We start from the raw sequence: 24,051 nt of genomic DNA on the forward strand, positions 1-24,051 counted from the left end.
AAGGTGAGCCTGGGGTCCCTTTGTAGCTGGCTCCCCCGTCGTGCTGTCCCTTCCTCCTGCTGTGCGTCCTGCACAGCCTCCGTCAGCGCCTGGTGACGTCTTTGGTCTGTGGATCGGCTCCTCCTGGGGAGCCTGCTTCTCAGCCAGGGAGGCTGCCTGGGGATGCTTTCGGATGTCAGTCTGGGGTGCAAGGGGGGACTGCCAACGTGGTGGGCGGGGCCAGGGGTACCACAGACCCCCGCAGGGCCCAGGATGGCCCCGCAGAGGCCGACCAGGAGCTCGGGGAGCAGGCCCGGGACGAGGGCCCCTCCTGTGCCCTCCACCCCCAAGGACAAGGGTGGGCAGCTGGGCGGATGGGCCTGGGACGAGCCCTTGAGGCTTGACGGGGCCCACGTGGGCCTCCTGGGGTGGGACAGGCCCCCGAGCAGACCCACGGCCCCGCTGTCCACGGCAGCCCGGCCCCTGCCCCCCAGGCCCTGCGGAGCCGACGCCTTTGACAACTCGCTCCTGCCACGACTGAGACTCAAACCGCCCAGGGGACAAGCCGGGCACTGGCTGCTTCCCAGGGGCCACAGCCACAGCCCCGGGGGGTTCCAGGCACGTCTGTCGCCCCAGAAGGAAGTCCCAGCCCCGCCAGAAGCCCCCGCCTGTGGCCCCCCGGCCCGCTGACCTGTGCTCCATCCCGGCCCCTCCTCTGGCACCCGGGTGACTGACTCCTGCGTGGGGCTTTCGTCCAGCCACAGTGATTCCAAGTTCTGTCCAGCCGCGTGTCCCAGCACCTCCCACCCTACAGCCGAGCCCACGTCCATCACGTGGACAGACCGCTTTCTGTTTGTCCGTTTGCCCGAGGGCGGACACTGGCGATGAAGGGAGCTGCACTGGGCACACGTTTCTGTCCGAGCCGCCTTCGGTCGACACCTCGTGTGGAATCCCCAGGTCCCGTGGGCACCTGCCACGCTACTGTCCACGGGCGTCCCTCTCGGATGCGTCCTGTTGCACGTCCGTGAACACGACGCCGGCATGGGGGCTGCCCCGTCGTGAACCCCGAGCGCAGCCTCAGCGACGTCGGACGTGCCCCCCGCCGTGTGCACCGTCTCAGCGCCCCAGCAGGGGTGGCAGAAGCGGGGCCCTCCGGGGTCGCGCTGAGGGCCCTGCAGTGGCCCTGCCCTGGGCTCTGGCCCGCTCAGTGGGGGTGGCACGGGGAGGGAGCGTGATTTCTGCCGGGACCCTCGAGCTCACCCTGTGTGCGGAAGGCCGGCGTGGGGGAGAGCCCAGCGCTAGGTGGGTGTGGCACGTGCAGCGTGCTGGGTGACGCAGGCGGGGGTGGCCGTGCAGCCGGGTGCACCGGGGGATGCAGGGCCTGTGGGCCAGGCTCGGGCGCTCTGGCACTTCCCCGAGGAGGCCCCATCGTCGATGGCAAAATTAACTGAGCTGCGCAAACTGTCAGCCGCCAGGGCGGTCTCCTCCCCTCGTGAACCTGCAAAGAGCAGAGTCCTTTCTAACAACGTACTGCAGCCCCGCGCCGTCTCCCGCGTCTCCGCGCTGACCCCGCAGGCACAGCGAAAGGCTCCTCCACCCCCGCGTCCTCCTCGTGGGCCAATTTGGAGAGTGGAGCCACGTGGCCCTGGCCGCCCACGCCCCCCAGGGGCAGTGGCCGCCTGTCCCCGCACCCCAGGGGCTCCTGCACGGAGACTCCCGAGGGCCCTGTGGCCTGCGGGCCTGCCTGTCGGGCCATTCGGCAGTGGCGGAGGCGCTTGCCCCCGGCAGGGCCACACAGTCCCCACGGGCAGCCCCACACCCACCCAGCCCTCTGCACACCCAGCGGCGAGGGGACGGCTGCGCCACGGGGGGGGCCAGCCTCCGTCTCCTGCCCCTCCCCTGGACCAGGCCACCGGGGGCGGGGGATGCCCTGTGGGCCCTGCCTCTGCCCGCCGCCCTCCGGGTGGCCCCACCACAGATCAGAGCCCGCCCGCCCCCCTGCCCACCTCGGGCCCCCTCCCCGCATTGCCTGCCGCGGGTGGAGGGGCCCTCCCCACCCAGGCCCGCCCGACAGGAGCTCTGGAAGCCTCTCTGCACCCCCCCGGGTGCCCGCCCTGCCTCCCCCCGCGGCCCTGCCATGCCCTCAGCCCACGCCGTGCTGGGTGCAGCCAAATGACCAAAGTGTCTGCAGCCCCGGCTGCCCCCACGGCCTCGGGCGGGAGGCGGCCGGTGCCTGGTGGAGGGGCAGCTCCGGGCCGTGGGCGCAGGACCCTGCCGGCCCCTCCGGCCGCAGGGTGCAGCGCGGAGCAGCAGACACCAGGCAGGAACCAGGCGGGGGAAGGGCGGTGCCGAGGGCAGAGCGTGGATGGGCAGAGGCTGATGGCGCGGGGCCAGGGTGCACAGGAAGAGTGGACGGGAAGGCCCCTCTGGGGCGAGGGGAGCGTCCTGGGCAGAGGGGTGGCCCTGCTCGGGCCAGGCCGGGGGCAGCAGGGGAGGGCCGTGGGGGAGGCGGGCGGGCGAGCCGCGGTGGCCCCTGTCCTGGGCCAGGCAGGACATCAGCAGGGCGGCTACGGGTCAAGGGACAGCGAGGTGGCCGTGGCCAGAACCCACCCTGGCCGGGGGTATCCAGGCCCAGCGCGGAGGCCGCCCCACCCCGGGGCCTCCGTCCTCATCTGTGCAACAAGAGGGGAGGGGGCAGCTGGGTGGGGGCGCTCCTCAGCTTCCGCTCCCTGCGTTTCCCAGGATGCTTTGCAGTTACCTTTGAAAATGTGCATTGACGTTTAGCATCAGCTTCTGTTTGTGGAGGCGACACCGGCTTTCCTGTACTTTTAAATTTAGTGGAAGGAGCCATGCAGCAGCACCTAACGGCGGGAGTCCGGCTGCAGCACGTTGCTCTCGTGGGGCTGGGGGCTGCACCGAGACCCCGCCAGGTCCGGCCATCGGAGCAGCTTGGAGCTCGTGCCTGCAGCATGGGGGTGAGGGGTGGACGCTGCTGCCTGCCAGGCCACGCTGGATTCCACGGGGGCAGCCCACACGGGAGCCACTCCCTAAACCAGCCCCCCAGAGCCCAGGGGCAGCGCATTCCGGCCCACAGCCGCGTCCGGTCCAGCCTCCAGCGCTGAGCCTTGTGGGCCGGCCGCGTCGAGGGGAGATCGGCGCCCTCAGCCCCCCCAACTCTGTGGGTGGGACGGGGGAGGTGGGCCTTGCCTTCGGCCGCACGGCCGGTCAGTGGCAGCACCGGCCCAGCCCCGGGGTCCCATGGCCCAGCCGCCTCGCTGTGCTGGCCCCTGGTCAGCAGTGGCCGTATAGCGTCTCATTCTTCTGGCAAACGTTTACTGAGCACCTACTGTGCATTGGGAGCCTTGGGCAGCAGGGAGTGAGAGTCCACAGCACCGCTCCGTGGAGCTCAGAGCGCAGGGGAGGAGGGCACATCCCAGAAGCCGGGGCACATCTGCAAAGTCCGGTCAGGCAGGCAATGGGGACCCTCTCGGATGAGGGGCATCTGAGCACAGGAAGGGCCCAGAAGCTTCCCTGGCTGGGTTTGGAGAGCTGCTGCGGAGGGGCCCCGTGGCTTAGCTTTGCAAATTGGTCCTGGGAGAGAGAAAACCAGATTTGTAAGAAACCAGGGAACTCGGGTGAGAAAGGGAGAGCAGGGGTCTGGGTGGGAGACCGGGGCCCCTGAAGCACCCCCCTTCCCAGGCTTCCGGCCCCACCCATGCCCTCCCCTCTGCTCCCAGGCTACCCCGTCACCTCCGGACTTCAGGCCCCTCTTCCTGGAAGCCTCCCTAGGTTTCCCCAGCCACCCTCCCTAAGACGGTTTGTGGCGTCACCCAGGCCTGCTCAGGAGGCGCGTGGCTCCCGCTGCCTGACGGGGTCAGGGGTCAGCCGCGTTTCCTGCGGGGCCGGCTGGTAAAGCCCTGAGCTGCGCAGGGCAGGCACAGGGCTTCGACGCAACCACTCAGCTCTGCCGTTGTATCGCAAAGGCTCCTGGACGGCGTGCACGTGAGTGGGCGTGACTGCGTGCTGATAAGACTTAAATTACAAAACGGCAGCGCCGGCCCACGCCTGCATGTGCCCGCCTTGGATCATGTGACCCCCCCCACTAGCCCCGGCACGCAGGGCCCTCTGTGGGCCACTTGTCGTCCTGAGAACTTCTCTGGCCACCTCGGCCATCGGCAACACGCGACTCTCACTCACGGGGCATCCTCTAGGTGCCGGGTACTGCATTAGACCCGGGCGCAGCTGGTCAGTAAGAAAGCCATCGTCAAAGGATGACCCAGGTCAACGCTACATTAGAAACATGGTACGAGCCACAAATGAGGAATAGACGAGGGTGAGAGCATGTCGTGTGGACACGGCTGGTCTGGGGGTCAGGGAGACCTCCATTGGCAAGGACCTGTGAGCAGAGATCCAAAAGAAAAGCAGGATTATCTAGATGGCGGGAGAGCACTCCACAGCAGGGACAGCAGGTGCGAAGGTCCTGTGGCTGGAGGGGGTGTGGCAAATCTAAGGAACTGAGAGGAGGAGCTTGGTTCAAGATGAGGCTGGGGAAGAGGTGGGCAGCCGAGGCCATGTAGAACCCCGTGAATCATGTTAGGATTTGGGTGTGTATCAGTTAGCTTCTTCCACATAACAAAACATCCCAAAATTTAGTAACTTAAAACCACCACCGCTTACATAGCTCCCAGTGCTGCAGACTGGCAGTGAGGCTCTGCTGTGCTTCTTCATGAACCTGGCATCAGTTTTTGGCTCGGAGCTAGATGGTCTAGGCGGGGGAAGGAAGGGAGAAAGATGGAAGGATAGAATGATGGAAAGAGGGACTGCTGGGGGTGAGTGGAAGGATGGATGGATGGATGGATGGATGGATGGATGGATGGATGGATGGATGGATGGCAAGAGAGAGAATGCTCGGTGACCCGTCCGTGGTTTACAAGTCCTTACAGCACCAGTTTATGCAACTTGAACACGTGTCACAAATCCCAGCGGCTGGGAATCGACCTTCTCCCTTAGCCTCTTGGAGGAGCGGGATCACCTGGGTGCTTGTCCACGGGAAGGTGCTGCCAAAGGTCCCTGGGTGCCGTGGTGTCCAGGACCCTGCCCCTCTAGCGGTGCTGGTGGGAGCCACCCCCCAGGCTGGGCCTGGTCGGCCGGCAGGGGCCCTGTGACCTGCGGCCAGGTCAGGGCCGTGGAGGAGCCCCTGGGGCTCCGGATGGGAGCAGCGCCAGCGCGCCCCCCAGCGCGGGCTGGGGGAGGGAGGGCTGAGGGTCTCGCCAGTGCCCAAGGAAGCCTCTCTCCCCGTGAGGCTCCTCCCTGCCCTTCAGGCCTGAATTTCCAACCAGCAAGCGCACAGTGAGGCTGCACCTGCGGGCAGGCGGGGCTGCCTCTTCCTTCCCTTTCGAGTGGCTGACCTGCCGTTGAGCTGGACACGGCACATGCCGACCGAGCGAAGGCCCCCGAGCCCGGACTGCGGCTCGCCCCCTCAGCCTCACGGACCCGCCCTCCCCGGCCCCCCGAGGGCAACGCCAGGCCCCTGGCCCCCTGCCCCTCTCCAGACCCGTGTCTTGGCCCCAAAGATGACACGACCCCCAAGCCAGGCCCGCCGAGGTGCAGGCACGGTGGCCCCCTAGCGCGGCGTGCTTCCAGGAGCAAGTGCGCGAGAACGCCCTTCCACGGGGAACGGCTGCCCGTGCGCGCGGGAAGTGGCTGCCAGAACTGCGCTCTGGAAAATTGTCTCTCGGATGAGAGAGCAACAAGAGCCCACACTGACCCCCCGTTCTTCCCCAACTCACCTCTCCCTTCCAGAAAGTTCAGCAGTACACGGTCATCATTCAGGCCACAGACATGGAAGGAAACCTGAACTACGGCCTCTCCAACACGGCCACGGCCATCATCACGGTGACGGACATCAACGACAACCCACCGGAATTCACCACGAGCACGGTGGGTGGCGCCGCGCCGGGCTGGCGGTCGCCGACGCTGCCCGGGGGTCTGGAGGGCAGTGGGGCGGTGGCGCCCAGAACGGCGGGGCGCGGGGAGAGACGCGAGGCTGGCGGCCCCGGGGTTCCCAGGACAGGGAGGCGGGAAACCGAGGGCGGCATTTGGGCCCTGGGGGGCCGAGGTCCCCGCGCTTCGGGGGCCCGTGGGGGCTGCATGTGCATCCGTGAGGTGCAGGGGGTAGGCCCCTCTTGGCTGCTGCGGGGAGGGGACCTGGGGTGGGCAGCCTGAGGTGTGGGGGACAGGGGACGGGGCCCGGTGGCTGATGCCCGGAGCCCATCCCCCGCAGAGAAAGACGCAGCCCCCTCGAGCAGACCCACGAGGCATGGGGCCGCGGGGCGGGGTCCTGCGTGAACGCGCACGGCCTTTCAGTGCCCCTCAGGCCACCGCCTTGCCCCCAGGTGGTCCTTGGTGGTCCCACATGGCTCCACCCTCTGCGGTGACCCCCAAGGGTCTCAGGCCCCAGGCGGCGGTGCCAGCGCCGTGGGACACGTCCAGCCGGTGCCCAGCCCCGGCCAGAAGGGCAGCCGCGGGCGCCGGCCAGGACGTCCGGGAGGAGGGTGGCCCAGCCCGGCACCGAGGGGCTCGGGCGGCCCCGGGGCCTCAGCCTCCTCCCTGCAGCCCCCACGCCTGCGGGGGCCAGGTCAGGCCGGGGGCCGAGGGGGTGGGGGCCTGGGGCCGACAGCAGTGGCAGTGTTGGCCGCAGTAGCCCCTCAGGCACTGGCCAGGGCCTTGGATCGCGTCTCTTTTAGCCCCACACCAACCCAAGGAGGGTCAGGACCCGCAGGAGGAGGCTGAGGCCCCGCAGCCTGAAAGTGGGGGAGCCGCTGGGACCCCACCCAGAGCTGGGCTCCTGCTGTGCAGCAAGGGGGGACGGGGGGGGGGGGGGAAGGGGGACGTGGAGGGGGAGGGGAAGAGAGGAAGGGGAAGGAGCGGGGCAAGGGGGGAGGGTGCAAGAGGGGTCAGGGGGGGAAGGGGGGGTCAAGGGGGGAGGAGGTCCCTCCCCACCAAGCAGCCCTTCTCCTGGCCACCAACCTTGGGGACCCGATGGGCAGGTGGGCTTGCCCTGAAGGCCTTTCGCAGGCCGGGGCCCCTCCCCCCGCCGCCCCCTCCCTGCCGCCCCCTCCCCGCTGTCCCCCTCCCCGCTGTCCCCCTCCCTGCCGCCCCCTCCCCGCTGTCCCCCTCCCCGCTGTCCCCCTCCCCGCTGTCCCCCTCCCGGGCTCCGAGCTCGCGCTGGGCTGGAGGGGGCGGTGGGCGCGTCCCCTTGGCCGCACCAGCCTCGGGCGTGGGGGCACAGCGCCATCTAGTGGGCGCTTGGCAGATCGCGCAGGGGACGGAGTCTGCTCAAGTCCCGTGCTGGCGGCCAGGGTGGGCCGGGGGCAGCAGGAGCCGGCCAGGGAGGGCGCAGCTCGTGGGGAGCTGGGTGCAGTGGCCGCGCCCTGGCCTGGGGAAGCTCTGATCTCCTGGCCTGGCAAACGGGCCCTTCCCTCCCGTGGCCGCAGCTTCTTGTTCTCCGGCTGTTGGCAGGAGGGGCTCAGGGCCGGGCTCCCGGGATTTGGGGGCCTCCTTGGGACCTGTGGGAAGGACAATTCCCAATTCCAAGACCCCGGTGGAGCCTCAGCTCTCCCGGCCAGCAGGTCCAGGCACCCCCCCCCCATCTGCACTTTGATCAAGAGAAGCTCCTGCAGGGTTTGCTGAGCCCATCCACAATTTGTGGTGGTGACACCACAGCTGTCATTGTTCCCACGCCAGACTCCACACTGGTGCATCACCTGTGCTGACATGCCACCTGTGCAGGTTTGTCACCTGTGTGATGCATCACCTATGTGGGCATATTACCTGTACAAGTGTGTTACCTGTGTGGTATGTCATCTGTGCAGATGTGTCATCTGCATAGTTTGTCACTTGTGCAGGTGCATTACCTGTGCATGTCTGTCACCTGTGTGTTGTCACCTGTACAGATGCCTTATCTATGCAGATGTGCCATCTCTGCTATGTGCAGGCATGTCATCTGCGTGTCACCTGTGCAGGTGCCTCAGCTGTGCTAACTCACCGCTCACCACAGCCCTCTCATACGGACATGATTTCACCCCCTTCTGCAGAGAAGGAGACTGACCCGAGGTAACCTCTTGTGAGGAGCAGAGCAGGTGCCGAGTCCAGGCCCCCACGACAGGCAGCTGTCACCAGGGTGGCCCCGGCCGCGGGCAGGCGACCCTCATGCTCAAAACCCGAGGAGCAAGAAGCCGTTCCCAGGAGCCCACGCCAGTCCCAGCAGCTCCAAGGATGAGCTGAGCTGTGGCAGCAGCATCGGCCCTCCTGGCTGCCGGCTCTGGCCACCACGGTTGCCATGGAAACCCAAGGCCGAAGGAGCCAGGCCGGGTCCAGGGCTGGGTTGACCTGGGGAGGCCGCGGGTCTCATCCCAGCCTTTCCGGTTAAGCCGTCAGGTCCGGTCAAGCGCCCACGGCAAGGGGTGGAGGAGGCCTCACAGGGGACGGGCTGGGGGGGACCTCGGGCACGGAGCGCGATGCCCCCTGCCGCCTCCCGGGCCGCGCTCAGAAGTCGGGTGCTCTGGAGAAGGCGGGGCGCTCCCGGCGGGCACTGGGCAGATCGGGCCTGCCACACCCTCCGCCCCCAAACGGGCTGATTCTTAAGCCCGAGACGGCCGGCTGCCTTGGACTTACCAGGCCCCAGAGACGCCCACCCAACGCCCCGGTGCCTGCCGCTCCCAGGCAGCGTCTGGGGGGCCGCTCGCTCTGCGTCAGTAAACCTGCAAAACCGTGCCGAGGTGTAACTGCACGCGGCATTACACAGGACCCTAAGTGGACCGCCCGGCGGCTCCCGGCCCGGGGCCGCAGCGTAACACTCCCCCAGGCCGGCAGCAGCCCCTCGGCCCCCAGGCGGCCCCCACACAGCGCGCACGGCCCCCGGGGCTGCGCCCCTTCCAGGATGTCGTGTGTCTGAGACTTGTGCGTGTTGCTTTGTGTACCAGTGAACTTGGACAAGCACACACACACAAGCACACACACGTTTCCTCTTTCCAGCTGGGATCAGTAACCTCCCGTGCACGTGTTGTCATTGCATCTCCCACTTCACTCAATCATTTTCTTTGTAAAACTTAATTTGAGTTTCCCATACACAGGGTTGAACCATTTAAAAGGCATAAAACGATGGCCCTTGAAAGAGCAGCATTCCTCTCCCCCCCGGACCTGGCCCTCATCCTCTTCTCAGAAGCAAAACCCACCCGTTTTGTGCAGCTTTTCCCCAAGACGTGCGGCTAAAATGCTCGTCGCGCCCTCTGCTGGGCGGGGAGGCGCCTCGTGTCTTTTATTCTATACCTTCCAGCTCTTTTCACTCCTAGTATGTCCCAAAGATCTTTCCATATCCATGGATTCCGAACAGCCTCAAGAGTTTTTAATTTTTTATTTGGAAATAATTTCAAACTTGCAGAAAAGTTGCAAGCGTAGGAAGAGTAAAAGAAGTTGTGCACAGTAAGTTCTGGGACAGCCACGCTCACCCGCCCGCTGGCTCCACCGTGCCGTCAGCGCACTCTGGAGATGTGCGGGCGTAACTTTTCCTGAACCATTTGAGAATAATCTGCATTCCTCGTGGCCTTTACATTTAAACACTTCCGAGTGTACTTCCTAAGAGAAGCCGCCGGCCTGTTAAACTGCCGTCTTTCCTCCTGCGGAGGTGACGGATGCCCCCGGAGTGAATTCAGAGCCTGCCCCAGGTCACACGACACGAGGGTCGAACCCAGGACCCAGCTCTCCTGCTTCCCAGGCCCCACCCTTGTGCCGCAGTCCCGTCCAGCGAGGCCCCTCAGATGAGACAGAGCGCCCCGCCCTCGCCAGCACCCAGCCTCCCCCGCCAGGGCCCCGGGGCAGCCCAGGCGACCCCTTGCCCCTGAGCTCCAGCAGGGCAGCCTCCCTCCCACAGCTCATCCGGCCTTAAGGGCCTTTCCTCCAGGTACCCCTGCCCAGGCTACAATGAGAACCCCCGGCTGGGTCCCCCCAAAATGCCAGGGTCTTGGGATAGCCCACAAGGAAGTGGTGGGTGGGCAAGGGGGAGGAAGAAGCAGGCTCACAGCCCCAGGGGTCTCAAGCCAGAGTCCCTGCCTCCTGCTGGGCCCTCAGTTCAGGGGTCGAGAGACGCGAGTCCCCATGTGCCTCTGAAACCAAGGAGCCCCCAGAGTGGCCCTGAGACCCACAACAAGATTTTGCATTTGGTGTGCTTTGAGGGGAGAGTTCCACCTCATTTCCCCGTGAATAAAATGTGGAGGCAGCTGGACCTCCCAGGACATTGGGGGGCAGGAAAGGAACAGGGGGCTCCGTGGGGCTAAATCCCAGTAAACCAGGAATCAGTCCTGTAGTAGTCAGCCAAAGGGGCGCTGATGCAAAATACCAGAAACTGGTTGGTTTTTATAAAGGGTATTTATTTGGGGTAGGAGCTTACAGATACCAGGCCATAAAGCATAAGTTACTTCCCTCACCAAAGTCTATTTTCATGTGTTGGAGCAAGACGGCTGCCGACGTCTGCGAGGGTTCAGGCTTCCTGGGTTCCTCCCTTCCTGAGTCTTGCTTCTCTCTGGGCTCAAGATTCCTTCCTTCCCCGGGTTTGCTTCTTCCTGGGCTCAAGTTTCCTTCCTTCCTGGGGCTGGCTTCTCTTTCCTCTCTGAGCTGATTTCCCAGGACTCCAGCTTAAGGCTTCAGCATCAAACTCCAACATCAAAAACTCCAACTCTGTCCCCTGCCATGCCTTTTATCTGTGAGTCCCCACCCACTCAATGTCCTAATGACATGGCCCAATCAAAGCCCTCATCATAACTCAATCACGCCCAGGTACAGACCAGATCACAAGCAAACTCCAGTATCTGGTTTTGGAATTCAAGACCGTATCAAAGTGCCGCACGTTCCTCCCCCTCGCCTCCAGCCTCTGGGTCCCGCTTCCAAGACCCTGCGATGGTGAGGCCAAGGCCCCCCTGGGAGGAGCATCCCCTCCACACTTCCCACCCGCCACACCGTGGGAGTGGGCAGGGACAAGCCCGCGTCCCCGCTGCTACCAGACGGCGCCGTCCCGCACCTGCGCCCCAGGGCCGGGGGTGAGCCGGGACGGATGGGAAAGGCATGGTGCGGGCTCGGGGCACTCTGGCAGTCTTCCCAGAGATGGGGTGCTGTCCCCTTGCCCCCCAGGCAGGGCCCGAGCCCTGGGGCGTGTCCTTCCAAGAGCGGAAAGGTGGTGGCCGAGAGGGGACTTGGAGGGGCAGCCTCCTGGCACCTGGCCTGCCAGGCCCGGCTGTGGCCAGCGTCCCCGGTGGAGACGCCACGAGCTCCAACCCCAGCAGCCACGTTCCCCGTGGCTGGGTCACGTGGCAATTATGGGGGTGGCTGCCAGTATTGGGGTCAGGGGGCCCTCGAGGTGGGTGACAGGCCTCTGACGGCGTCCAATCAGCTTGGCGGGGGTGGGCGGGGCCAAGACGGGCGAAGGGCCTGGGGACGGGCCCGGCTGGCCCCCCTGCCCGGCAGGACGGGCTATTTTCATCCTGCTTAATCAAGAACAATCAGCAGGCACTGAGGAGATGCAGGGGATTTGCAGGATCCAATTCCTATCCTTAAACGTTAATTAAAAGTTGTTTTCCCTCAGCCCACCCGGCCGGCTGCGTCCTGGGAGGACCTGCAGGGGGAGGGGCTGATGGCCCCGCAGGACACAACCTAAAGCCCCTGCCCCAAGGGCTTCCTGTTTGCCCAGCCCCCCAGCGCACGGCAGCCGCAGGCCAGCAGCCCCCATCCCAGCTCGGCCTTCTGGAGGGCGCATCTCGCTGAGGTGGGGGCCACAGAGCCCCCTTCCTGGGGTCCCTTCAAGACGAGTTGAGGAACTGAGCTCCTCTAGGCCACTGCCTCGCCCTCGGCATCCAGCTCGCTCGTTCAAAAGGGTTAGAAAGGGTTGTCCGAGTCGGGGCTCGACTGGGTTGAGCAGACCTGCAGCAGCTCGGGGTCTGGGGAGCCCCATTTTTTGGGGTCTTCTCGGAAGCTTCTGTGGTTTCCGCGCCACCCCCCGCAGCGGCTCGCCTGACTGCGAGGGGGGGCAGCCTCAGCGTAGCAGGTTCGACTGGCGGGCTAGCCTGGGCACCTCCCTGGAGCGGGCTGGGTGGGCCCAGGGCAGCCCCCACCCCTGGCGGAGCGGCCCCTCCCATCTGAGCGGGAGCGCGCTCTGGCCCCAGGCCCGACAAGCCCTGATTTTCTCGGCTTTTCAATTACCTCCACAAACCCAGCCAAGGGGAGAAGCTGCGATTCAGCTTGACTTCCTGCAAATAAGAACTTGGCATCTTGAAATTGGAAGGGACTCGGCGCCCTTAATTATGCTCGGGCGCTCGGTGCCAACCTCTGCCTTAAATAATTAATTGGAGGCAGCTTTTCCGAGCGCCGCCGCGGCCGCAGGGGCGGGAGGCCGGTGCCCCCATCCACCTGGCACCGCAGCCAGGCCCTGCTCCCCCCACCCCAGGCTCTGTTCTCGGTGCTCCTTGGATGCCTTGGGCCCAGGCAGTGGCCCGGCGGGGGCAGAGGTGCCGGTCATTATGGCCACACAGGAATGGACAGGACACACGGGGTGGGGACACACAAACCCAGGCCCTCAGAGGACAGGCCCCACCTCCGGCACCCGCACCCCCGGCCAACGGCCGATCGCCGCCCTCTGGGCTGAGTGTCCTGGGCTCCCTGGAGAGGTGGGGGCTCCAGGGACCAGGGGAGAGCCCTGGAGCCAGACCCCAGCTTCCAGGTGCTGACCTTAACAAGTGTGCCTCAGTTTCCTCATCTAACACGGGGAAAGCACGAGACCCACCTGATGGGGTGAGGCCTGGGTGAGCTCCAGCGTCGGGCCCTTAGCAACGTCCCTGGCGCGCTAAGATGCGGTCAATGAGGGGGGGGGGTCGCTGTTTTGCTACATTCATGAGAATTGTCATTCTTAGTGCCGTCGCCCGCCCCCCCCCCCCCCGGTGGGCACATGCAGCCACCCAGTTGCCCCAAAGTGTGGACCACGCCGTGGTAAGGAGAGCATCCACCTCCTTTCTGGGAGGGCAGGAGCCCACCTGGTCTGGACCCCCGAAAGCCCGGGGTTCAGAGTGCTGTGCCGTGGTCACCCAGTCACCGCCTCTCCGTGGCCGAGTGCCATCGGTTCTTACGGCAGCAGCGGCCGCTGAGGCGCCTCGTCCACCCACGTGGGGAAACAGAGGCTCGAGTGGCCAGTGCTGCCAGGCAGGCGCCCTGTCTCCCGGCTCTGCAATGGACGAGGGAGGAGAGCTCCCTCTGCGTTGCGGCCGCTTCTCAGAGCCCCTGCGCCGCGCTCTCATGTCCAAACCCAGGACCCTGCAGGAAAAGCATCATCTTTTCCTGGGCAGAAAACAAAACCCCAAGCATGAAGACACTGTCTCGGGAAGCAGATTTGGCCCAATGGATAGAAGGTCTGCCTACCACACGGGAGGTCCAGGGTTCAAACCCCAGGCCTCCTTGACCCGTGTGGAGCTGGCCCATGTGCAGTGCTGATGCGCGCAGGGAGTGCCATGCCACGCAGGGGTGTCCCCCGCATAGGGGAGCCCCACGCGCAAGAGTGCACCCCGTAAGGAGAGCCGCCCAGTGCGAAAGAAAGTGCAGCCTGCCCAGAAATGGTCCCGCACACATGGAGAGCTGACACAAGATGACGCAACATAAAGAAACACAGATTCCCAGTGCCACTGACAAGAATGCAAGAGGACACAGAAGAACACGCAGCTAATCGGCACAGAGAGAAGACAGCTGGGGGGAGGGCGGGGAAGGGGAGAGAAATAAAATAAATTTTAAAAAAAACAATAGAAGATGCTGCATGTCGAAGGAGCGCCCGCAGCACATTCTGCAGCTGACATAAGCGCAGAACAGCGACTCGTCTATGCATTCTGGGGCGGGGAGTCTCCTTGGAGACCAGTGGCCGGCGGGGGCCGCACCCTGGCTGGACCAGAGCGGCCCAGGGCCAGCTCTTGGAGCTGCGCTGTTAAAGTGACAGCTGCCCGGGGTTCTTGGCGGCAAGTGGACCAGGCAGAGGCGCGCCCCTCCCAGTTGAAGCCCCTGGTCCCGGCTTCGCAGGCGCTGGATGAGCAGCTTCTTGTTGCGCCTAAGCGGCAGTGCCAGGACGGGGAGGAGAAGCCCCCGTGCCCGGCGGGTCAGCAGCGGGAGGCTTGAGGGCCCCTCGCCCGAACCCAGTTGGGACCAGCCGGATGGTTCGGAGCCAACGGGCCAGTAACAAAAGGCGTTGGTGCCGTCGTGGGCCCGCGACGGGCGGGAGGCGGGAGTCTCTCACTGTTGCCTGCTTCGTGGCACAGGGAGGGTTAAAATGAGGCCTTTGAACCGCCCGGGGGGGGGGGGGCGCAGGTGGACTCGGTGGCCCAGGGGTGAGGGGAAGGTGCAGCTGCCACGCCGCCACGCCGCGTCCCAGGTCGGGATGCTCCTGCGGCTGCGAGAGGACGGGATGGCGGCAAGTGTCAGGGTGCCCAAGCGCAGCCGCCGCGGCCTCCGCGGACGATGAAACCGCAGCGCTCTGAGCGCAAACGTGGGAACGGGCCCCAGGCGCCGCCGCCGCAGCCCGACGCGTTTGCAGAGCAGCGTTCGTGGCGCAAGTAACTGAGCGGCAGGGCGGGTAGGACCCCCAGTCCCTGGAGACCAAGCCGGGGGGGCTCTGCTCCCGGGGCAGCGGCGACCCCTGCCCTTCACCGGCCACGGGGCCCCGGGCGGCGGGCAGCGCCCAGAGTGGCCCGCACGGTCCGACGTGTACCTCAAAGCGGCAGCGCGGGGAGCGTGGGAGACTGGCGTGAGGAGAGGCCATTTGAGCCCCAGAGCAAAACGGAAAGCCCAGCGTGGACGCACACCTCACACCCACGGCCAGTCGGCGCGCGCCGGACGCGGGCGGGCGCCGGGGAAGGACCAGAGAGGCGCGGGGGCGGCTGGGCAGGCACGTGCGCGAGGGGACGGCGCGCCCCCGCTCACGCCGCACAGACCAGCTCCAAGTGGGCACGGCCCAGCGACGCGCGCCAACGCCGTAAGACCAGGGCGAACCGTCGCGACTCTGGCCACCGAGAGAAACGACGGAGAAACGCGCTTCTCCGATTACAAACGTCCGCGCCTCAAACAGCATCACGGAAGCCATGAGGTGGCCGCGGAAGGGGCGCCGACGGCTCCAGCCGTGGACAGCGCTGAAGGGCCGGAGCCCATGGCCACGCGGCACGGAGCGGGCAGGGACGGGAAGACAAGTTTCCAAAGAGGAAGGACACGCGGCAGCAGGCCCGGGAGGACGAGCGCCGCGGGATCCGCGTCTACCCGAGAGGCCCCCGCAGAGCCGCACGCCCGGGGCCCGCGGCCCTGTCCACACAGCCGCTCGCATTCCCTCTCCTTCCACAGGCTTGTCCTGAGCGCCCCGTACGCCCCCGGCCACAGCCCCCACGGAGCGGGACTTGCAGAGTTTACTCCTGTGGACTTTTTGATCTCCTCGGGTTTTTCCTGCTGTCCCACCACAGATGATTTTATTTGCTGGTGAATCAACTCGCTGTCCCAAACGAAAACCGTCGGGGTGACCTCTCGGGACACGGCGAGGCCTGGGTGCGCGTCTGACCAGCCGGGCCTCGGGCCCCACGCTCCCTTCACCCGCCACGAGGCCTCCCCCTCCAGCTGTGGAGGAAACGGGCTGAAGGGGGCGAGTGGGGCCAGAGCACAGGGAGGAGGGGAGGGCGAGAAGCAGAGAGCGCTGGAGACGAGGACAGAGAGAGGAGGCGAGAGGAGGGGAGAGGAGGGGAGAGGAGGGGAGGGGAGGGGAGGGGAGGGGAGAGCGAGAGGAGGGGAGGCAGGTGTGGAGAGCGAGAGGAGAAAGAGGAGGCAGAAGAGACAGAGTGAGACAAGACAGAGAGGAGAGAGGGAGGGAGACAGGGAGAGAGGGACAATGTTGGGCCAGAGAGAGGAGGGGAAAGGAAGGAGGGGATGGCGCGCAGTGGGCGTCCCCTATTTGAAGCTGTTACTTGGCAGTAATTAAGTGCCTGGCTTTGGAGTGGGGCGAGCCTGGGTTCGAATCCTGCCACGTCCCAGCTGGACGGCTCATTGGGCCTGGCTCTCGACTCAGTTCAGCAGCGCCTCCAGCTCTGCCAGCCGCTCCGCCGACCCTCCTCCGTCAGCGTCTTCACCACAGCAGGGCTGTGGGGCCGCACAGGCGCTTTCACAGAGGGGCTGAGGGAGCACCAGCCTGGGAGTCAGAGAGTGGCCTGCCAGTCCCCTCCCACCCCAGGGCTGCAGTTTCGCCACCACCCAAGACCCTGCGTTCTCAGGGGCCCTTCACGGGGCGATGGAGCCTCAGCTCCTCGCCTCCCGCCTGTGTGGCCTTGGGCGTGTGTCTCAACCTCTCTGGGCCCCTGTTTCCTCGACTCAGTTGGGAAGTTGTGATCACTCGGCTGCTAAAAACAATCTGGGGAAAAGGCTCGGCAAACGGGAGGCGGGATGCTCGTTAGTGACAAACGCCGGACCCCTCGTCCCAGAGGACGGGACCACGGCATGCTTCTGTGTCCCACGAGCTGGTCCAGGTGTCGCATGTGGACTCCGAGGGCCTGCGGTCTCCAAGCTCCCCGCCCAGGCCACCAGCCCCGAGAGGCCAGCCTGGCGGCGTTGCCAAGGACATGCCCCGGCTCCTCCGTGCTAGCCGTGGCCTCCCGGGCCCCGGCGTTTCCAGCCGCGGAGCTGGGAGGCGCCAGGAGGCCCACGTGTGCGGGCGCAGTCCACAGGCCCCACGCGGATGGGGCGGCTGTGAATTCTGGGCTACGGTCTAGGCAAGAAATTCCATCCCAGTGCTCTGAAGAGTGTCCCTTCCAAATATCGGCCTTTGCATCCCACGGGCATGAGAGTCTTCCCCGATGCCGGGAAATCTGCAAAAATTAAATCAAAAACTCATTATGGCTAGGCAAAGGTTAATAAGAAAATCCTAAACCAGATTTTTCTGCTTAAGGTCTTTCTCTGCGGACCTTTATTAAACGTGCATGAGTTAATTAGACGCCTCTGTACGAGCTTCACCCAGGACGGGGAGGGAATCGCCACGGGAGCAGAGGCTCCCGCACTGTGAACCTAGGAGCCTGCCGTCCCCGGGGCTGGAAACCGCGCAGGAGGCCCGGAGCAGAGGGCGGGAGGGCATGCCCAGAAATGCGCTCCCGTCGCGCCGATGGGTTCTCGGGGGACAGCAGCGCCCACTCCGCTAATCAGCTAAAGGGGAGCTGAAGAACGTACCCGGAATCCGTGGGCCTCTATAAAAGGTATTTATTTGGGGTAGAAGCTCACAGTCACAAGGCCGTGAAGAGCCCACGTCAAGGCCCCGTAAGAGGTACTTCCTCACCCGCGTCTGTTGCCACGTGCTGAAGCAAGATGGCGGGTACGTCTGCGAGGCCCAGCCCTCCTCTTCCTCTTGCAGCTCCTGGGCCCAGCCTCTTCCCATCTCAGCGTAGGCTGGGGGGCTCGTTTCTTCCCGGGCCTTCTCAGCTGCTCAGGGCTCTGGTCTCTTCAGCCACAAACTCTCAGGCCAGCGGCTCGGCTCTCCTGGGGCTGTTGGAGCCTTCTTTCTGTCGCATGGCAGGACCAAGATGACAAGTTCTCTCCTCCCTGTCTGTGGAGCCCCTCTCTTCCTGTGCCTTCTCCCGTGTGTCTGCTTGAGTGTCCGTTTACAGCCCACCGAGGGGGCGGGCACTGCACCCCGAGTTACACCCGACTGACGGGTCTAATCGAAGCCCCGATCTTAATTTAATCAGAGCCATCTCAGCAAATCTCATACAATCAAAGGGGCTCACGCCCGGAGGAACAGACCAGTTTACAAACACAATCCTTCTTTTTGGAATTCATAAATAATCTCAAACTGCCACAGCTGTGTTCCAATAAAACTTTATTTACAAAAGTCAGCTGGGGGCCAGATTTGGCCCACGGGCTGTAGTTTGCCAACCCCTGCCCGAGCCCAAGCCAGCTGGAGCCCTCCCCCACGTGGACGGGTCTCATGGGACAGTTAGGGGCTGGGTCTCAAGCAGCACCCAGCCCCTCCCAGCAGACCCTCCGCCTTCCCGTAACTCACTCCCCCTCCTTGGAAAGCCTCACCCCTTTCTTCCCCTCCCCCCATTGGCACTGATGGCCTTGGTTCTTGAATTGCTGCAAAATCAGGACAATCAGAAGCACGTGTCCTCCCGCCCCGCCCCCCTCTCCTACCTGCATTAAATGAATGAGCTGGCCCCTGGCCTTGACCCTCTCCTCTGCGCACTCAGGCATGTTGCCCCAGCTCCTGCCCTCTCCCCACCGCTCCCAGGTCGCCCTTAAAATGCCTCCCTGACTCCCCGCCTCCCTCCAGCCACCGCGTGTCTGTATGTCTTCCCCCGGGAAACTTCCCCAAAGAGCTATAAAAGGTATTTATTTGGGGTAGAAGCTGACAGTCACAAAGCCCTAAAGAGCCCATCTCAAGGCCCCATAAGGGGTACTTCCTCAGGTGCTACGAGTCGGACGGAGGCCCCGGGCTGTTCCTGGATGGAAGGGAAGGTGTCCCTCTGCACCGCATGAGCACAGCCTGGGGTGTGAAAAGGCCGGTGCAGGCTGCAGCCCCCACGTGAGCACAGAAATCACCCCGGAAAGGCCCCAAATGAAAAGGGCACTGGGCAGGCGCATTGAGAGTGAGCGGTGAGAGGCAGCTTGGTCTCTGCAGCCCCCCCACGGGCGCCGTGCCGCAGGGAGTTGGGATGGGAGGCGCGTGGGGCTCAGGGCTGCTTCCTCCTGCCGTCGGCTGTGGGTGCAAGGGACACCCACGAGGATCTGACAGCTGCCAAGCGCGCCCCTGCAGGTCCTCGCGTCCCATCCTGTGACCTTGCCAGCGGCACTAGCCCTGGGGGTCGTCCTTCCGGAAGGAGCCAGTTCCGCTTCCGGCCAACTCCCAAATGGCCTGGCCTGGCGCAGGCCGGCTCTCAGTGCCCGGTCCTAGGGCTGGACCCCCGGGGGCCTCCACCGTACCTGCTTCCGTTCCTTCATCTGTAAAATGGGGGTAGGAACAGGACTCTTCCAGGCCAGGGGAGGTAATGCCTGGGGAGGGCCTGGCACCTGGCCGTCGTCAGGGCTGCTGCTGCTGTGCACACAAACACGAATCCTTAGACACTGCTCCGACTTTTGCCTCCAAGTTTTTTTGGCTCAAAAACAAACTACAGGAAAGCAGACATGGCTTGATTGATAGAGCGTCCACCTACCATATGGAGGGTCCAGGGTTCGATCCCCAGGGCCTCATCACCCATGTGGAGCTGGCCCACGCACAGTGCTGCTCACGCAAGGAGTGCCCTGCCATGCAGGGGCGCCCCCACATAGGGGAGCCCCACACACAAGGAGTGTGCCCCGCAAGGAGAGCCACCCAGCACAAAAAAAGTGCAGCCTGCCCAGGAGTGGTGCCGCACACATGGAGAGCTGACGCAGCAAGATGACGCAGCAAAAAAGAGACGCAGTTTCCCGGTGCCACCAGATAATGCAAGCAGACACAGAACAAACAGCGAATGGACACAGAGAGCAGATAATGGGAGGGGAAGGATAGAGAAATAAATAAAATAAATCTTTTTTTAAAAAAGCATAATACAGGGGGTGGGGAGAAATAATAAATCATTGGGGAAAAAACATACAATATAGGGATAGGAGTAGATGCGTAATTAACAGAGCAGAGGGGCTTGTTCAAAAGTATGAAGAATGTCGAGATGGCAGCAGCACCGCATTAAACCTCTGCGTGGGCGCCGTATGACAGCACAGCGTTTCTCACCTGGCGGGAATCGCTCCACACACACACACACAGTGTTCCCACGTCATCGTGAGCCTGCTCCTGATGGGAGTGGGCTGTAGCTGTGGCAGGAGACGGCTGAGGTCCACGTTTGACCCCCTGTACCTCTACAGCCCCTACCCTGGGCCCACAGCCATGTGGCAGCGGCTGGCGGGGAGGCAGGAGCCCAGCAACGGTCCCCGAGAAGCCTTCTGCAGCTGCCACCCCATCTTGCTCGTGCCTGCCCCCATCACTCATGTGTCTTCAGCAAACATTCACCAAATGGTCCTTGAGGACCCGGACGTCTGCCTTTGCGCATCTATGGAACCTGGAAGAGACTCGAAGGGGGTTCAGGCGGGAGGCCTGGTGGGGCGTGGCTTGGCTTAAGGATGGCCACATGCAGGTATGAGCCTTGGGTCTTGCCAGGCCTCGGCCGGAGAGACCCCAGCCCCCTCCTGATGCCTGGGAGAGGTCTGACCCCCACATCATGAGCCACGGCCCAGGACGGCGGTCAGGAGGCACCTCCCAGGTGCAGGCAGGGCGTCCCCTCCGCCCTCTCCAGGTTCCCCCTGGTCGTAACGCTCTCCTTCCTGGCATTTTGCAGTATGCCGGGGAAGTCCCTGAGAACCGGGTGGAGACAGTGGTCGCGAACCTCACCGTGATGGACCGGGACCAGCCCCACTCGCCCAACTGGAACGCCGTCTACCGCATCATCAGCGGGGACCCCTCCGGCCACTTCACCATCCGCACAGACCCGGCCACCAACGAGGGCATGGTCACCGTGGTGAAGGTAGGCCTCCACCTGGCGTGTCCCTGGGGCAGATGCAACAGCAACGGCACTCGGTAAATGTGACACCCCTCATAACCAAGGGCAAAGGGCTGTGTGAACCCCACGGTGGCAGAGACCCCCTAGCAAGGACGATGTCACGGGCACTCCAGGGACACAGAGGGACCGCCTATGCCATGCCTATCTGCCTTCTGGTGTCCATGTTCCCCCTTAATCTACTAATAGAGCAAATTCCATTCATGCACTTTTGCTGTTGAACCATCCTTGCATTCCTGAGACAAATCCAGCCTGGTCATGAAGTAGCATTTTTAATGCCTTGTAGGATTTCTTTTGCTACTCTCTGAAGATCTTCCATGTGTTTTTATGAGCACTTTAGGGCTTGGTGGTTGTAGGTTTGGAGTTTTTTGTTCTTTTGCTGTGCTTTGCTTTTGTTTTTACTTTGGGGTGGGAGAGATTTGCAATTACTGGCTCAATTTCTTTAATGGTTTTGGTCAGTTATGTTTTCCTAGAAAATTGTCCACTCAATCTAAATCATCTATTGTATTTGTATAGGCTCATAATTACGTTAGCAGTGATTCAGTCCTCTAACCCAACCCTTCTCCTACACTTACAATTCATATTACCCTGGAAGGTCATGTTGGGAGGGCTATAATAAAGCTTATCAGTCATTTATAACTTAGCATGAAACAGTTTAGCAGATATGGTCCCAAAGTAATTTTTAATAGGAATAAGAACAAAAAAACAAGAGAACATTTGGTGTTTGGAGAGAAAGGAAAAGATAGAATGGTGAGCTTAAAGCTAGATAGAATATATCTCTGGACTGATAATATGACACCCAGGCCCAGAGCCTCAACAGACTTCAGCTCCTACACTTTGATTTTTTGGACTTACCCCACTCAGCTAACATCGAGTTGAAGAAAGTCAACCACCACACCATGGAGCCTAGAGTGTCTACAACTGAAAGCAGGAGGAGTACATCCAGTATCCATGTGGAATCTAAGCCCCCACTTGACATAGATGTGCAATGGACACAACCAATCCAATGTCCACAGAGAAAATGTGGAATGGGTGTGGGAACGGTAGCCATGGGGGCTGCTGGGTTTGGGGAATGGGAGGAAGAGATGAGATGTGGAGGCGTTTTAGGGACGTGGAGTTGTCCTGGATAGTGCTTCACGGACAATTACGGGACATTGTAGATCCCCCCAGGGCCCACTGGATGGAACGTGGGAGAGTGTGGGCTATGATGTGGACCATTGACTATGGGGTGCAGTGATGCTCAGAGATGTACTTACCAGGTGCAATGGATGTGTCATGATGATGGGAGAGAGTGTTGCTGTGGGGGGAGTGGGGGGTGGGGTTGAATGGGACCTCATATTTTTTTAATATAATTTTTAAAAATAAATAAATATTTTTTTTAAAAAAAGATGTAAGAAAAAACAAGTTTAATTTCGGTTGTGTCATATGAAAACAGCGTTCAGCTCCTAGTAATAGAGACCTTACCACAGAAGTCTAAGCCCACAAGGGCTTTCTTCCCTCAAGCAGGAGCGGCCCCAAAGGGGCAGTTTAGGGCAAATATAGCAGCAACAGAAACCTCTGCTCCTTCTATCTTTTACCTCTTCTCTGCAAGACTTTCGTCCTCCAGGTCACCTCTTGGTCCAAATGGCTGCTATAGCCCCAGCCATTACAAGAATTTCCCAGGCAGCAGGAAGGAAGAAGGGGGAAGAAGAGTTTGCTCCTCTTTATTAAGGGACCTTCCCCGAAGTTCCAAGAAATACATCTGCACACATCTCATTGACCAGTTCTTAGCTGGAGGGGGGACTGGGTAATGTGCTTTGTCAGGCAGGCCCATATCCCAGGCTTCTGTTACTAATACCAGGCTGTATTAGGCAGCCAAAGGGGCGCCGATGCAAAATACCAGAAACTGATTGGGGTTTTTTTTTTTTTTGTCTTTATTTTTTTAATATTACATTCAAAAAATATGAGGTCCCCATGTACCCCCCACCCCCCTCACCCCACCCCTCCCCCCATAACAACAACCTCCTCCATCATCATGAGACATTCATTGCATTTGGTGAATACATCTCTGAGCATTGCTGCACCTTATGGTCAATGGTCCACATCACAGCCCACACTCTCCCCCAGTCCACCCAGTGGGCCATGGGAGGACATACAATGCCCGGTAACTGTCCCTGCAGCACCACCCAGGACAACTCCAACACCCGAAAATGCCCCGTCATCACATCTCTTCCTCCCACTCCCTACCCCCAGCAGCCACCATAGCCACTTTCTCCACGCCAATGCCACATTTTCTTCGATTAAAGGGTATTTATTGGGGGTAGGAGCTTTCCAGGCCATAAAGCATAAGTTGCTTCCCTCACCAAAGTCTACTTGGAGCAAGATGGCTGCTGACGTCTGCGAGGCTCAGGCTTCCTGGGTTCCTCCCTTCCAGGGTCTTGCTTCTCTCTGGGTTTAAGAGTCCTTTCTTCCCAGGGCTTGCTTCTTCCTGGATTCATTGTTCCTCCCTTCCTGGGGCTGGCTCCTCTTTCCTCTGTGTACTTACTTCCTGGGGCTTCAGCTTAAGGCTTCAGCATCAAACTCCAACATCAGAAACCCTCCAATGCTGTCCTTTGCCTTTTATCTGTGAGTCCCCACCCACCAAGGGGTGGGAACTCAACACCCTAATCATGTCTCAATCATGCCCAGGTACAGATCAGATTACAAGCATCATCCAGTATTTCTTTTTGGAATTCATCAGTTATATCGAACTGCTACAGGGATGAAGCTGGAAGTCTGGAGGCCACCAGGACTTCTTCCACGTGGGATGAAAGTGGATTTTTCCCAGAACTTATTCTTTCTTCTCCCAACCCCCAAAATAACCTTTTCCTGTTTCTCAATGTTCTAATGTCCCAGGCAAGCTCCTGAGGGCCAGTTCTGCTGGAGACTCTTGATAACCCCTTCAGTATTGCTACTTTCCTCCTAAAAGTTTCCAAGCCTGTGGAAAGGCAACGAGAATAGTAAACTACCCCCAGGCCTGTCGCCTGGGTTTAACCACTAACGTTTTCCCCCACTTGCTAGAATATCACTTTTGCTAAACTGCTCAAAAGTTAATTAATACACCATGACATTTCAACCCTAATACTTCAGTTTACTTCTCTGAGTAAATGAGCATAACTTTTACATAACCTAATGCCATGATCACACAGAAGAAATTAACAAGCATGCATCAGTGTCCTCTCATATCCCACCGATATTCAATTTTCCCAATTGTCCCCAAAATGTCTTTTTTTTAAACAGTAGGTTTAGTCAAAGTCGCATCTAAACAAGCTCCACACCTCGCTTTCAGCTGCTGGTTTTTTGGGCCCCTTTGATCGAGAACAGTCCCACGCACATGTTTGTGCCACTGGCTTGATGCGCAGACCAGGTCCGCCATCCCATAGAATGTTCCACAAACACGGCTTCGTCTGGTCACTTCCTACATCATCTA

At 61.9% G+C, this 24,051-nt stretch overlaps 1 protein-coding gene across 1 annotated transcript in view; it reads left to right on the top strand.

Moving 5' to 3' along the window:
* The window catches only part of CDH4 (cadherin 4), a 145,004-nt gene that overhangs the window by 104,055 nt on the left and 16,898 nt on the right, over positions 1–24,051 (top strand). Inside the window, exons 5-6 of the mRNA XM_058287276.2 lie at positions 5,782–5,919; positions 20,385–20,570. Coding sequence (XP_058143259.2) covers positions 5,782–5,919; positions 20,385–20,570 — 324 coding nt within the window. The remainder of the gene's footprint in view (positions 1–5,781; positions 5,920–20,384; positions 20,571–24,051) is intronic.

The sequence above is a fragment of the Dasypus novemcinctus genome, chromosome 24 (assembly GCF_030445035.2).
Source record: "Dasypus novemcinctus isolate mDasNov1 chromosome 24, mDasNov1.1.hap2, whole genome shotgun sequence".
Taxonomy (NCBI): domain Eukaryota; kingdom Metazoa; phylum Chordata; class Mammalia; order Cingulata; family Dasypodidae; genus Dasypus; species Dasypus novemcinctus.